This window comes from Chinchilla lanigera, unplaced genomic scaffold, assembly GCF_000276665.1.
Source record: "Chinchilla lanigera isolate Chin_1 unplaced genomic scaffold, ChiLan1.0 scaffold00034, whole genome shotgun sequence".
NCBI lineage: Eukaryota > Metazoa > Chordata > Mammalia > Rodentia > Chinchillidae > Chinchilla > Chinchilla lanigera.
Genome location: NW_004955435.1, coordinates 13,582,112 through 13,597,258, shown reverse-complemented (window position 1 = coordinate 13,597,258; position 15,147 = coordinate 13,582,112). Strand labels below are relative to the sequence as shown.

At 55.4% G+C, this 15,147-nt stretch overlaps 1 protein-coding gene across 1 annotated transcript; it reads left to right on the top strand.

The window, feature by feature from the left end:
* Positions 1 to 2,942: 2,942 nt before the first annotated feature.
* Alx3 (ALX homeobox 3) lies at positions 2,943 to 13,130 on the top strand. Its single transcript, XM_005388911.2, has 4 exons — positions 2,943 to 3,265; positions 8,420 to 8,736; positions 11,390 to 11,518; positions 11,911 to 13,130. Exons 1-4 carry the CDS (start codon positions 2,989 to 2,991, stop codon positions 12,217 to 12,219), a joined length of 1,032 nt encoding a protein of 343 aa, XP_005388968.1. The 5' UTR covers positions 2,943 to 2,988; the 3' UTR covers positions 12,220 to 13,130.
* The last annotated feature ends 2,017 nt before the right edge of the window (positions 13,131 to 15,147 follow it).

Here is a 15,147-nt window from a genome sequence, read left to right as displayed (position 1 = left end):
ATTCAGGTGTTGGACACTCTGTCGTGATGGCCTCAGCTTAGCAGAAGCTGCCCTCTCCCTACTTCCCCTGCCCACCACAGCTGGCTGCCACTTGGTGCTCACAAAGGTAGCAGTGCATCTCATCTCATACCAGCTCTGTCCTCAGTCCACACTGGCCTCAACTTCCCTCTGGGGAAGAAGTCCCAACTTTTCTATTAGGAAAATAAGGGTGCGCGGTGAATGATTTTAACTTAGTTGTTTGTGTGTTAGCTAAAGAAGGTCTAAGAGAGTTGGGTTAGGTGGGAGACTATGGATTAGAGTGAATATTCTGGTCCTGCTAATACCTGGTTGTATGCACCCTGAGCAAACGGGTCCCTCTGTGGCCTCGGGACCTTTCTCTATAAAATAGGGCTAATAATTGTGCATACTTTGTGGGGTTGTTGTGAGGAATACACAAGTCATTGTATGTAAGATGCATGTGATAATGCCTGGCACACTCCAAGTACTATGTAAGTACTATATATTTATCTGTAAAATAAGAGTGTCTGTGGTATCCCATCATCTCCCCACCTGCCTAACCAGGAATGTTTACTAACTCAGAGGTTCTTTTATTGTGTTTTCTGTTCACCTGTTCCATCAAACTCCTCCCAGACCAGATGTGGTTTGCACCAGGGGTTGACACAAGTTTGCACCAGGGGTTGAAAAAGAGGAACAGGACAGGTCCCTGTCAGTGTCCCGTCTTTCATGGTCCTGGGAGAAAACTCTACCGGGATGGACAGCTGCATATACCTACAGGCCCCAAAAGTAATCTGGGCCTTCCTGCCTTCAATTGGTGACATCATCAGAGCATGGGAATTCTGTCCAGAGAGTGAGAGACTGCATCACAAGGAACTCTGGGGCTTGGGAAGAGGCGTGGGTCCCTGGGACAGCAGAGCTCCAGGTCTCTGTTTTCAGCTCAAGGCACAGAAACTTTTGGTCTGGAGTCAGGAGCCTTCTGCCAATTTGGTGATGGAGCCCAGAAATTTAAGCTCCCATTTCTGAAGAAATCATTATCACATCATCTCTTACATTAGCATAGCACATCAAAACGTGAGTGCTTCTCAAATATCCTATGTCCATATGTGTGGCCCATTTTTATGATAATGAAACTGAGCCTGGAAAAGGTTATCACCTGAGGCGTTTAATCCAGGCTGCCTTGCTTAATTTCTTGGTGACATTTGTCCTATGTCATGCATGCTTCCTCCAAAATAATCTGCTTGGTAATCTTGTTGAATAAATGTTCTGAATGGACACATCCTCCTAGAAAGTTGCCAATATCCAATCAACAAGTACTGACAAACTTTATTAGCAATCCATGTAAATTAGTTGCCAGAGCTGGGATCAACTAACTCTGGAGAGTGGATCTCCCTCCACAGAGAGAAAACTTAATTTTGAACTGAGCCTCCCTCGGCCTCCCTCCAGGCTAGAAATAGCAGCCCCAGGTGCTCCCATCTCTCTGCCCAATCTGCAGTTTGTGATTAGAGGCCCTAATGGCCATAATGCCTCCAATGTGGTGTTTAAACTAGGAAGGCTTCAGAGAAGTTAAGGTATGTTTAATAATGGCTTAATGACTTCTTGTGAGATGCAAGGCTTCTGGTTCCTGTTTGCCCTTGATTTACAGCCCAACTCTGGCTGAGGACAGCCAAGAAACCCCCTCTAAGCCTCCAACGGAAGACGGAGGTGTTCACACCAGGCCTCTAGGATTCCTTTAAAAAATCGAGAATTCAAATGAAATACAAATGACGTGTGACTCCCCACCCCTCTTGCTAGCCTCTGGGGCATTGAAAATATAAATGGTTTCATCTAGACCCAAGGGCTCTTCAATCCAGGAGATGTGAGCCCAGCCTGGGGGCCCTCTGGTACTTTTCCCAAATCTTAGGAAGGTAGGGGTTGTTTCTCTTTTCAGAAATGCTAGATTATTGCTGTAATCCTAGGCTTCTTTTGAGTTGGGGAGACTCAGCTCATGAGAGCCTCTCTCCCCACACCCCACCCCACAAGGGCAGCCCTAGGGCAGCTGAACCCTGGAGTCTGAGTTACAGACAGGACCTGGACACTCTGAAAAGCTTTCAGTCCACATCGGCTGCTCATGGCTATGGCTCCTCCACCTGCTCAAAGGCTGCCGATGCCAATCCCTGTTCAATCCTGAGCTTCACCTGGGAGTCTCCATGTCTACTCTGGCCTGTCTCTGCCTCGAAACCCGCCACAAATGTGTAGTAGGACTCTGAGGTTGATTCCACCCACCTCCACCATCAGAGGATGACACCAAGTGACTGGTTCAAGGACCCGAAGCTCAATAATGGTAAGTCCTGGCCCAAACTCCCCAACCCCTGTTCACAGTTTAGAGCTGATTCCACTCCGTGTGCTAAGGACTCCTGTCCCTGTGCAAAACAAGACGTCTCTAAGGAGTTGTGCTTGCTGTAGAGACCTTTTCTCCAGTCCTCAACAAAAAGAGCTAGAAAGAGGGCAGCCCAGCCGCTGCCCCCAGCTTCTTCCTATGGCTGACGTCCGGAGACCAGGACTAAAAGTGTTTGTGGAAGGTTGGGATCTGCTACCACATCGCCTTACCCCTGGTAAGGCAAAAGCCACTAGATTGGTGAACAGGACCAGTCCGAGGGGGCAGCTCTGAGCTAGGACCGCACCCACACAGGTAGACAGAGGGGGGCCTGCCCTCGAAAGGCAGTAGCCTTCCCCCTCCTCTCCTCGAATGCCTGGGACACCGGGCTCGGGGTGAATTAGGGGGTTCCCGGGCTCCGAGGGGTTAACCCGCGAGGGGCCGCACGTGACGTGGATAGTTCCAGCATTAAGTCAGAGACGCGGGTCCCCTCCTCTACTCCCCCGCCCCCCGCGGCGCTCGCCGCTCCCGGGGGCTCCGCGCCCCTGAGCCCAGGTCCCTCCCCCTTGGCGGGCGCTCACAGGCCGCGCGGGTAGCGGAGCCCTGGAGCCCCGGCGGCCTGATTGCCCCGAGCCGGCATGGACCCCGAGCGCTGCGCGCCTTTCGGCGTGGGGCCCGCAGCCGGCCCCTACGCGGCCGCGGGGGACGAGCCTTCGGGCCCCCAGGGGACGCCGGCCGCTGCGCCTCACCTGCACCCCGCGCCGCCCCGCGGCCCACGGCTGAGCCGCTTTCCGGCCTGCGGGCCCCTGGAGCCCTACCTCCCGGAGCCCGCCAAGCCGCCCGCCAAGTACCTGCAGGACCTCGGGCCAGGCCCGGCTCTCAACGGCGGCCGCTTCTACGAAGGCCCCGCGGAAGGTAACGCGCGACGCGGGGCAGCACGCAGCCCGACCCTCTCCTTCCCCACCCTAGCCCGCCGGGGCCTCTCGGCTTCTGTCTCCCGCACGCCTGTTAACTTTTTGTCCATCTCACTTTTCACTCCGGCTGCCTCGGAAGCCAGACTGAGGTTGGCCCGGGCCAGGCGGAGGCCAGCGCAGTGCGGGCGGCATAGGCACCCGTGCTCCCGGTGGCGGCGGGACGGGGCGGCGGGAGGTCGAGGGAGGGTGGAGCAGAGACAGCGGGGCGCCCATTTGGGCGAAAGCGGCTGGAGCCAGCAAGAGGAGGGAGATCGTGCTTGGCCGGAGTTAGACTGGAACTAACCCACCCAGAAGTCCGGACTGGGCCGAAGGCCTGGAAGCCACGCTGAGCCCCGACGCTGCAAGAGACACACACAGCTTTTGTCTGGCACCCCTGAGGCGCAGAGGCTGGGACCTGACCTAGAGGGACCAAGCCGGCTCAGCCAAGGGCTGCAGCCTGGCCTTGCCACCTCTCCCCCTCCCACCCAGTCTCCAGAGAAGGTCGCTCCCTGTGCATTGGGCGCTCTGCGGAGTGGCCACAGCTGGTTAGGCAGAGCTGAAGACAGAAAAACGTTCTTAGTTCTCAGACTAACCTGGCCTCCCCTGTCGTCATGCACGGCGATGGCCACTCTTCTCGCCGTCTTGACATCCCTGCACCGGTCCTCAGCACTGAGCTGTCCCGAACAGCCTTAGGCAGGCCTAAACCCTGGGCTTCTCCAACCCCTGAGCTGGGCCCTGGATGCGAAGGCCGGTTGGACCCTGCCATCACTCGGAAGGCGTCTGAACCCGGCGGCCTGGCAGGCTGGTCCGCGGCCTCCCCACTACCCACTGCATCAGCCGACCTGTAGGAGCTGCCACACGCCCACCCCATGCGTGCTGCCACATCCTGCAGCAGAGGCCCAGGGCTGGACCCTCGAGATCCGCTGTCCCGCAGCCCTCTGTGCCGCTGGCGCCTCGCGGGCCGCCGGGAGTGGCTTGTCAGCTCGGCCTTCGTCCGGCCGGGGTTGGTGAGCGTGTGTAGGAGAGTGGGGAGGTGTGCGGGGGTCAGCGGAGGAAATGAGCGAGTCCGCGGAGCTTCGTGTCTGTGTCCTTTGAAAGAGGCTCTCCTGATAAAAACCACAGTTGGGATTTAATGAGAAGCAGTTGGCCTGGCTCCTCTGATCCCTGCCAGACGGCGGCGGCCGCGCAGCGCCCAGAGCACCTCCGGGGACAGGTACGCGGCTGGGCGCAGCGCTCCGCTCCGGTTGGGACCCAGCCCAGGAACCGGAGTCCCGCGACTGGGGCGCATTCTGCTCCGAGCGCCCAGTTGCCTGGACAGTCCTGGCGCCGTGCGCGCTTCGGTGAGCGATAGAGCGGAACGAGATCCGAGATCCGACGGCGGGAAACGGCAGGGGACAACGAAATGCAGAGAAAGAAAACAAAATCAGTGTAAACAGTAACCCCCCAAAAGGAAGAAAACTAAGGCAAATAACAGAGGGGGGCTGCCGGAACAAGAGGTAAAAGACAGTCGGGGAGCTGGGCACAAGAGCGGAAGAGGAACAAATGAACGAGCAAACGAAAAAGAAGCAATGGAAGAGCAAACGAAGCGAGGAAATGAGGAAAGGATGAGGGAGAGAGAACAGACAAAACGAAAGGAAAAAGGACATCTTAAAAGAACGGACCCCCGCAAAAGAAAACACATGGGATAAGAACATCAACTTTCAAGTCGAGCGGAAACAGGCCAAACGAAAAGGCTGCGCGGTGGTGTGAGCCGAGGCTGGCGCAGATACTGGCCGCCGCGGGCCACCCCAGGTCCCCGACCTGAGCTCTGCGGGCGGCCCGAGGCTCTGCAGCCGAGCAGACCTCGGTGAGGTTGCTGTAGAGGGACAGCCTAGGGGGCTCGAGCCACGCGGTCTACAAGGGAAGTGGAGGGCGAAGGAGGAACCAGCCTTATTTCCCTGCTTTTAAAATACTGGACTCGGAGCGTTCCCAGTTCAGACCAGTGAGCTAGCAGCTGCGCCCCATCTGCGGCGCGGTCTTAGCCGAGGCTGGCAGTTGCGCGCTTGGGAGTCTCGCGCACCGCGCTTCTATCCCTGCCAAAGCCCTCGGGCCTCAGGCCGCCCTTCCCAGAGCCCAGCCCTACTCCAGACCAGCGCGGTGCCCGAGCGATGCCAGCCACCTTCGCGCCCTCCGCGCTTGGCTGCCCTGGGGTTTGGGGAGCTGCCCCCCAGTTGCTTCTCACTCCCCCGTGGGCACCCATCTGTCCCTAAGCTTGCTCGCTGACATCGTAACCGCCCTCTGGAAGTGAATCCTGATGAAGTTTTGCGGCGGCTCCGACCTTGATCCCCAGGACCTGACCAACCGCGGACAAAGTCGAGAACCTTTAGGGAGAGCACCAAGGCCCCGCCGAATGGATCGTGTGCACGTTTATATCCACAGTGGCCTGGGATATTCGCCTAAAGCTGCCCTTCCCACGCTTCAAGAAATTCTGCACTCCTTTAGAGACTACGCGGAACAAATTTGCAATGAGTGGAGACTGTCTGCCGGGTGGTTGGTCTTGCCGCGGCAGCAATGGAAGTCACCCATCTGGGCAGTGGGGCGCTGTGTAGACAGCCTAGAAGTGCTGCTCAAAGCCTCCCAATTGCTTAGAAGCTGCATCTAGTAGAAACTCTGGCAGGTGAGAGGGCGGGGTTCAGGGTCAGAAAGTTCTTTGGCACCTTTAAGATTCCAGTCCTGGCTCCTGGCTTTCACTCCCGGCAGACTATTAGGGTCCTGCGGTTGTGCGGGTAGAAAACTCAGATAAAGAACACCCAGGGTGCCGAGCCTCAGGCTCCTGGAGTCCAACATGAGTACTCTTTCTCACCTACCCAATATGAATCAGGTGTGCAAGATCCTATACAAACCTCACCTCTGCCCTCCTTACCAGAGCAGCCTTCCTTGACAAGCCTGAACTTAAACTGCTGGCTTCCATTCCTGGGGTGCCTTTCCCTGATTGCAGACCTCCATTTACCCCATTTCTATCTGGCTGTCTCCTGGGCCTTGTCCCACAGGAGGCTGCTTCGTGTTCTTTGAGAAGCAAGCCTGTCTCTCAAGGAAGAAGCATGCTACCCCTCCACCCCAGCAGTCCTCCAGCTGATCAAAGAGGTTTCAAGGCAGTAGCGCTAAGCAGGGGAGCAGATCTCTGGCCCTTTGAGAGATCTGTAGATCGGCCAGGCATGGAGAGTAAGCAGAGGCCATGGGCTTGGCCTCTTTCGGGGAGTAGCTCTTCTGAAAAACCCTGCTGCACTTTCAGCCTTTTACCCTGACAGCTGGGTGACTAACGGTCAGGAAAGCAAAGCAAACCCAAAGACCCCCGATCTTATCATTTCCTCTGGGTAGGTTGTATTGAGACAGACATTCAGGGTACAAGAGTGAGATGAGCAAGCCCAAGGCTTCGGGGAGCTCCCTGAAGTACTCCCTGAACCCCTGTCCTCTTTTTTGCCTGGAGTCCAGGACAACACCTCTGAGAACCCAAATGCCATTTTGGGGGCCGGCCATGTATGGGGTGCCCCTGCTCCCTCCCTGCTGTGTTTTCAGTTCTTTCATTCAACTTGCATGAGCCCCCTTTCCTACCAAATGGAACTACCCCCTAGAAACAAAATATGTTGGCCAAGAATGGGAGGCAGAGGCTATGTTTCTTCCCCTAGATTTCACCTCAACTGTGAGGAAGACCTGGTGTCTGGACTGTCGCTGCTGGCAGGGTGTGGCTGGAGGCTGGTCCAGGCCTCTGGGATACACATGAGGAGCTTATTTCATAGTCTGGGTGGCCCTGGGAGGTCATAAACCACCTTCCAACTGAGGAGGACCTTGTTCAAGTTGTCCTTCACAAGGCAGACCAGGGACTCATCTGACCTAGATCCTGAGATCTGCTGTGAGCCTGACACCAAGTCCCTGCTAGCTGGCCTTCTGGGGGCAAGGCCCCACTGGAGATGGGCCTAGGGCCGGGAAAGGCGCTGTGTGAGTCAGTGGGCTATCTTTGTGGCATCATGCTGCTATCCCAGAGGACTGGTGAAGAGGGATTTCATGGAGACAACACGGGGGTCTTTGCCAGAGAGAGGGTAGGGTGACCAGGGTGGCCTATTTTTCACCAAGCTGTGTTGGTCGATCATGGGGCTCTGTCAAGTTTCCTGAGTGAGGGTCGGCATGTCAGTGTGCGACTGCTGGGAAGTGTTCCAGTCTGCAGTGGAGCCCTCCCTGTCTGTTTTTTTTTTTGTTGTTTTTTGTTTTTTGTTTTTTGTTTTTTCTCCGGTACCAGGAACCTCCCTGTCTGTTAATCGTGAGCAATGGGAGAGCAGTCAGAACCTCCTGAGGAGGGAGCACCAAGGATGCGTGAATATTGGAGAAGGAAGTGTGCCTCATCCTGATACTGCTCCCCCAGCTCTCCCTCACTGAGCACAGCCTGTCTGGCCTCCCTCTGTCTATTGGTGGAGCTTGAGTCCTCGCCTAGACCTTACCACTTTGGGAGGAATGAGAGAAGCCGCCCTTTTGGAAAATTATTTGTCCCATTTGCCCTTCTACTCCAGAGCTGGGAGATTTGATGTCGTTGACCTCAGATTTGGAGCTCAGAGGGACAAAGCACAGTCAGATCAGCCAAAGGTGGTCTGAGATTCTCCATCCCTTGCCTGTTTGGTCCTGGGAACAGAGGCGTGGGCCTATGACATGAGAACCAAGGGAGTCTGGGACAAGGGAGTGCTTCCTGGCAGGGGTGGGAGATGTCAACTATCCCACCCTCATTCCCTGTGCCAAGTCTTGGCCTGCCAAAGTGGCGGTCCCTGCTGTGGCGCCAATCCTGGCACCTCCACACCCTGTGGGATGCACTACCACAGAGCGCTTCCCCGAAATGAACCCCTCTGGCCCCAGCAGATCCGCCCAGACCACAGAGCACATGGTTCCCTAGGGCCCCCTCCCCAGCTGGAGGCTCAGCAAGCAGCCCTCTGAATGCCAGGCTCCCATGGAAGGTGGCTGCTGGGAGGAAGGGAAGGGAAAGAAGAGGAAGGGGGAGGCGGAGACTGAAGCGTCAATGTTCTTCCCCTCCCTCCATTCCACCCACAAACCCCCCTGGTTCAGTTTCCATCCTCCTTTTTGTTTTCCATTGCAGCTGAGGAGAAGGCCTCCAAAGCTGCCAGCTTCCCCCAGCTGCCCTTGGACTGCAGAAGGAGCCCCAGAGACGGGCCCTCTAACTTGCAAGGTTCTCCAGGCCCCTGCCTGGCCAGTCTGCGTGTGCCTCTTTCCCCGGGACTCCCTGATTCCATGGAGTTGGCCAAGAACAAGAGCAAGAAGCGCCGTAACCGCACCACCTTCAGCACGTTCCAGCTGGAGGAGTTGGAGAAAGTCTTCCAGAAAACCCACTACCCTGATGTGTACGCCCGGGAACAGCTGGCTCTGCGCACAGACCTGACTGAGGCCAGGGTACAGGTGAGGGCTCTCTGGCTGTCTCAACCACTCAGATTGTGGGCCAGACTGTGCAAGGGCTGGGGGAGGGGTCCTTACCAACATTATTCCTAGGCCAGGGGCTCTGAGGCTCATTCTGCATGTCTAGCCCTGCTGCAGCATGGGTTCTGCCAGCCCAGACCGAGGTTTATGCCTGTGTGGATGGGTAATTGCATCTTGGAGTCAAAAGACCTATGTAGGCGTTCTAAGTGTGTCCCACGTACCAGCTAGTCAAGAGATTTGGGTCATGTCGTTGAATCTTAGCAACTCAGGTAGCGCCTTGGAGGCAGTAAAGTATTGAACACATACAAGGGCTGCTCCCAAGGTAGCTACTCATAATGGGAAGGTGCCTGCTGGGAGCATCAGAGTCATTGTGAACCGGCGACCTTCAGCCCCTGCCAGCTGTTCCGTCTCTAGCTGGGAGAACCTGGCTGGGAGCTGCTCTCCACCCCACAAACTCTCCCCTACAGAGCCCAGACCCCAGGGATGGGGCTGTGGCCAGCTTCACGTAGCCAGGAGGCCAGTTTGTGGAGAGTGGAGGGAAGCAGATCCTGGGGAAGGGGGAAAGGAAGCCTGTCAAATAATATGAAAGTGCCAAGCAGGGCTGGGGCTTGGGATGGAGGTTCAGTGTAAGTCTGGCCCAAGAGGAGGATTGTTTGTGGCCTTGCTTTGAAGGGGATGACTCATAGCAGGCTCCCTGATACCAAGCAGAAGGCACTGGGAGCAGTGGGCTTGGGCTTCTAAGAGGGAAAGGTGAGAAGGTGACTGCTCTAACGGGGAGCCTGCTTCACCCAGCACTAAGAAGACTTAACAGGGGCAAAGCTCACGCTTATCACATCTTGCATGGGGTCCTTCCAGAGATTCTTTGAAGGTGCTGGGGCAGGAACCAGCTCTGGGGCACATGGGGCTTGGGAGACCAGCTGTAGAGGCCAGCTGTCACGGAGCAGGGAAGGCCTGACAGAGAGACTCAGCACAGGACTGTGAGAAGCTTTCTCAGTGATCAAGGCCCTAGAGTAGGGATGTTTTCTTTGACAGGAAAATGATACCTACCCATAAGCCCCACCCCTAGACAGGAATAATAAGACTACACATGGGGCAATGTATGGGGCAGGTCCCAGTCCAGGCAGAGGTCCACAGTGGGTGATTCTAAGGGGAAATGGGGGTGAAAGGGAAGTAACTTCCAGTAAAATTATGAGGTTGTCTGGGCTTCCTTCACCTGCAATGGAAAGAGAGTAGAGAAAGAAAATCCAGAATGCTGAGCAGACAGGGTGGGCTTCCCTGACCTTGGCCAGATCTGTTCTGACGTCTCTGAAACCTGGGAATGAAGGGCTAGGCATACGCACAGCCTCTTAACTGTCAGGGCCTTACCTGCCTGCTTGACTAAGAATGACCATGAGGAGGGCAACGTGTGTGGAGATTCTCAACTCATCTCAGCCGTAATAGCTGGATTACACACACACCACATACACAACACACACACCACATACACAACACACACACACACACACACACACCTTCTTCTGTTGTGATTCCCAGCTAGATCCCTAGAAAGCAGCACTTGTGTTTGCTTTTGTTTTGATATTCCCAACATCTAACCCAGACCTTGACCTACAAACATTAAAGGATAGAAATAAAATATGTATCCATCAGCCAGGGATATAGCTCAGCAGCGCAGTGCCTGCCTGGAAAGTGCAAGGTCCTGAGTTTGATTCCTGGTACTAAAACAAACAACAAAATATTTACACCCATACACATAAATGTAATAGTATAGGGCATATACCAAACAACCGATCCATCACAGGTAAATATACAATATACACAACACACAGACATGCCACCCCCACCTGAGAAGAGCCCACAAAGAACAGAAGCAGTTCCCAAGCAGATCTGGAAACAGCAGAGGTGAGAGACGTCAGGGTACTATGGTGTCCAGTGAAGGCACCCTGTCTGGATGTGTGTGGTGGGGAGGTGGGAACCCAGGCAGGAAAAACCTAAACAAAGGCAGGAAGCAGCCAATTCGAAGAGTGTCTCAAAGGGCAGCAAGAGTGGGAGTTTGGGAGGCAACTAAGAACAACTGAGTACTGTTGCCTGGCAGGACATGGGCTGTGGAGGGGCAGAGGCCAATCCCAAGGGGCCTTGTTAAGGGGCTGGGCTCCAGGCCAAGGTCTCCAGGGAGCTACGGAGGGTATAAAAGGGACCATGGCCTGAACAGAACGTCTTTAGGATTCCTCAGATGAAGTGAGGTGAGTAGACTGGAAAAGAAATGGCAATGAGACTAGCACCACAACAACCTAGGCGCGGGGCCTCCCAGGAAGTGCTCTGGGGATCTGGTGTCCACAGACGCCTCGCAACACCCTGGCCAGACACACCAGGCTGGAGAAGCAGAGTGACTCTGACTCAGCCTGGAGAATGGTAGCTGGGGCCCCTGGGACCAGTAAACATGGTTTGGGCTTGGGCCTCTCCCAGGCTCCCTGGCCCTGAGAACAATGTGGATTTATAAGCCTCAGCAGCTCAGAAGCCTCTAGCCTGGAGCCAGCTTCCAGTCCATGGGAGGACAGAACCATCAGCTCTCACTGCAGAGGGCTGCACGGTTTAGGTGCTAGAGCACGCCCTCAAACCCCTCAACACTCCTCCTCAGGTCTGGTTCCAGAACCGCAGAGCCAAGTGGCGGAAGCGTGAGCGTTATGGGAAGATGCAGGAGGGGCGGAACCCCTTCACAGCTGCCTATGACATCTCGGTGCTACCCCGCACTGACAGCCACCCCCAGGTGAGACCCCAGACCCACCCACCGTGAGTTAGGGTTTGGCCATGTCCCATGGAATCACCACCAAGATTAGCTCTGCTCCAAGGACACCTGGAGCAGCATCAGGGCCTTGGCTGACCTGAGCAAATCATTTAGCTTCTCCCTCTGCAAATTGAGGCTCTTGCCTGCCTCCTGCGTGATGCCCTCAGAAAACAAAGGAATCACGGAAGGAAGTTTAGCAGTGGCAAGGGTCTCCTGGGTTCTAAGAGACAGTCCTGGGCCACATAGAAGTTTTCTGGAAACTCTTTTTGGGCCTGAAGGACAGAGAGAGAAGGGGGCAAGGGAGAGACAGGAGATAAAACTGATAGTTCCCAGGGCCGCTGGTTCTTGAACTTTCTTTTTCCCTCTCATTTCAGCTGCAGAACTCCCTGTGGCCCAGCCCAGGGTCTGGGAGCCCAGGGGGCCCCTGCCTCATGTCTCCAGAGGGCATCCCCTCCCCTTGCATGTCTCCATATTCCCACTCCCATGGGAACGTGGCCGGCTTCATGGGAGTGCCAGCCTCCCCCGCAGCCCACCCTGGCATCTACTCCATCCATGGCTTTCCCCCCACCTTGGGAGGCCACAGCATCGAGCCCTCCCCAGATGGCGACTACAAGTCCCCAAGCCTTGTCTCACTCAGGGTGAAGCCCAAGGAGCCACCTAGCCTGCTGAACTGGACCACGTGATACGTTGCATGGACGCACAGACTAAGCTGCCCATCTCCTTTCTGTTCCCAGCTGCTCCAGGTCCACCCTTGCCTGGACACCAGAGTATGCACTTCTGCCTCCAAGCCCAGATGGTACTGGAGGTCTAGGAGAGCAGCTGGGACCCTCAGCACCCAGCAGAAAATAACAGGGTCTTTTTTCTTAAAGTGGGACTGCCTAGGGGCTGGAGATTTAGCTCAGCAGCACAGCGCCTGCCTGGCAAGCGTGAGGTTGTGAGTTTGATTCCTGGTACCGGAAAAAAAACCAAAGTGGGACTGCCTAGGAGAAAGGGGGCTTCAAGGTGGGCAGGACTTTTCCTGCCACAAACTAGGTCCCTCACTTAAACTGGGATACAGGAGGGTACTCGGGTCTGCTTCCTCAAGACTTTGTCTAAATCCACCTGTCATCTCTCCCACTGAAATGCAGGGAGCCCAGAAAGATGGGAGGAGGATGCAGATTAAATGGGGAGAAGCTCTTTGGGACAGGAGCAGCCAGTCCTCTTGGACCACCTAGAAGAACTTGCATCCCCCTCCCACCACCAGGGGGCGTGTGCCCAGAGTTGGGTGCTGGCTGGCCGGAAGGTGAAGGTCAGCCTAAAGGATGCCTGTCTCTTCTGCCCTAGCCGTCCCTTACAGCAGCCTGTGCTGGATCTCCCAACATGCTCTTTTAAGTGGGTAGAAATTCCACCAGCAACCACCAAATATTTGGATTCACTTCAATGAGATCAGGCCAGGGCTATGCTGTGGAAACCATACTGAATCTTGGGTCAGAATAAAACAGAGTTCTTTAGTCTCTGAGTCCCTGAGATCCCAACTCCCATTTTTGTAAAGATACTTTTGTTTAAAAAAAAAAAGTGCTGCCCAGCATAGTAATAAAAGTGGTGTTGTTTTTCATACCAGAGAACTGTCTATCCCCAGGGCTTTAGTACCTGGTGACTTTAAGGATGCTCTGTGTCTAGGGTCCAGGCTGGGCAAAGCCCTGTTCAAGCGGCCAGCACGGATCCGAGAGTCTAGGGCAGTGGTGGTGAACCTATGGCACGCATGTCACAGAAGGCTGTTGGTATCATTTAAAGCTCTAAAAGGTTCGTCGTTACTGGGCTAGGGGAAGGTGGGCCTGCTACAAAGCCTTCAAGGCCAGACCCTATTCCTGTCACCTGCCCAGGGTCTCCGGGGCTTCAGCTGGTGCTGAGACAAGGAAGAGAGCGCTGGTCTAGGGCTGGGTTCACTTGGCAGGGAAATTTGGGGGTGGGAGTGGGAGTGAAAACGTTGGAATAAGTTCATGTCTGAACTGACAATGAAGAGAGCCGAAGCCGAAGGTGCCCACTAAGAGCCCTGAACTCCTGTGAGCTGGGACCCCAGTGGGCTGGGGGCGGGGCTGTCACTTCCCCAGATGCCCCAGGAGCACGTCTGAGCTGTGGGGCAGAGACAAAAACCAGAACTCTTTCTTGTGGTTTCAGAGTATTACCCATTCTGCCCTTCATCCCCACTTTCTGCCTTATCTCTGGAGCCTGGAAGGCAGGAAAAAAGCAGGCCTGGCCCTCCCACCCTCCCAGTAAACACAACCACATTGCTCAGAAGAATTTCGTCTCAGCTACAGCCCAGCCACCCCCACCCCACGCCTCATCTTTCAGGCACAGAGAAACCCAAGCACACAAAGACACATTAGTATCATGCTTATTCCCAAACAGGGAGCAAGTCCTCCATCGGATCAGATTTCCCAACCAAGACAGTCACAGTGAGGAGGCCACATATCCCCAGAGGCGCCAGTGCCTGCCCTCTCCTTCCTTCCCTTCCCTTCCCTAGTTTCTGGCGGTGACTTTCTTCTCTGTCCTGACAGACAGAGGGAGGGGGAAACCATCAGGAAGGGCAGAGTAAGGCAAGAGGGAAAGTCTCCCCTACTGCCGCTGACGGACGAGCCTTCTGTACCTTCACGCAGTGGTCAGTAACGCGACTGGGGCTTAAGCCCCCATTTCTAACTCTAGGGCTCACACCATTGCACTAGAAGTTTCTTCACCCACAGGGCAGCCAGCAACGTTTGGGCCTTCTGTCCTATGAATTTCATCAGAGAGCTGCAGAGAAAGGTTAGTTTATTCTACAAACATTTGTTGAGATCCCACTCTGTGCCAGGTATTGTTCTGTGCCAGAGATGGAGCAGTGGTTGAGAAAATGACAATTCCTCCCGGCTCAGCTTAGAATGAGAAAGATGGAGGGAAGGAAGAGGAAAGGATCTGTGAAGCCCAAGCAAAAGAAGCCGGAGAGGTACAAAACAGAAGAAAATAAAGCCGAGCTTGAGATCAAGGCAGCAAGAGTGGTAGAGGCAGGCAGAGGCTATGGGCAGGGGCCAGGAGAGGGCCCAAGCTGGGGGAACTGCTGAAGGGAGGGCACAGGGAGGCCACAGACTGGCTACTGGCTCCCATCCAGGGGCATCCACCCACAGCTCATATTTTTCTGTCCAGTGACAGCTAAATGAAGAGAAAGCTAACTTTACAACCGCCCACTTCACACATAATGAATATGAATGGGTATCCCGGAGCCTGTTCCATGGGACTATCATCAGCTGACGGGTCCTCCCACTGCCGGGGCCATCCCAGTCAGCCTGTCCCCTGGCTGGGGTGTAGGCAGCCCTTCCACCTGCTTCCCATTAGCCACGTTCCCCTCCTCCTCTACACCCATAGGATACAGCCCCCACCTCCAGATGCCCCCGCCCCAGCCTCACTCCAGAGGTGAACTGAGGCCTCAGCCTGGGCCCTATAACTTCCCTAAGGCCCTGCTGGGCTCCACTTCTGGGACAGCGAGGGGGAAGTGGCCTCACCTGGATCCCCAACTTTAGGAAGGGTGCTGGGCTGCCTACCCTTTGCTGAAGCTCTTTTCTGCCCCCCGTGAGGCACCCAGAGATTCAGCTGACCTTGGA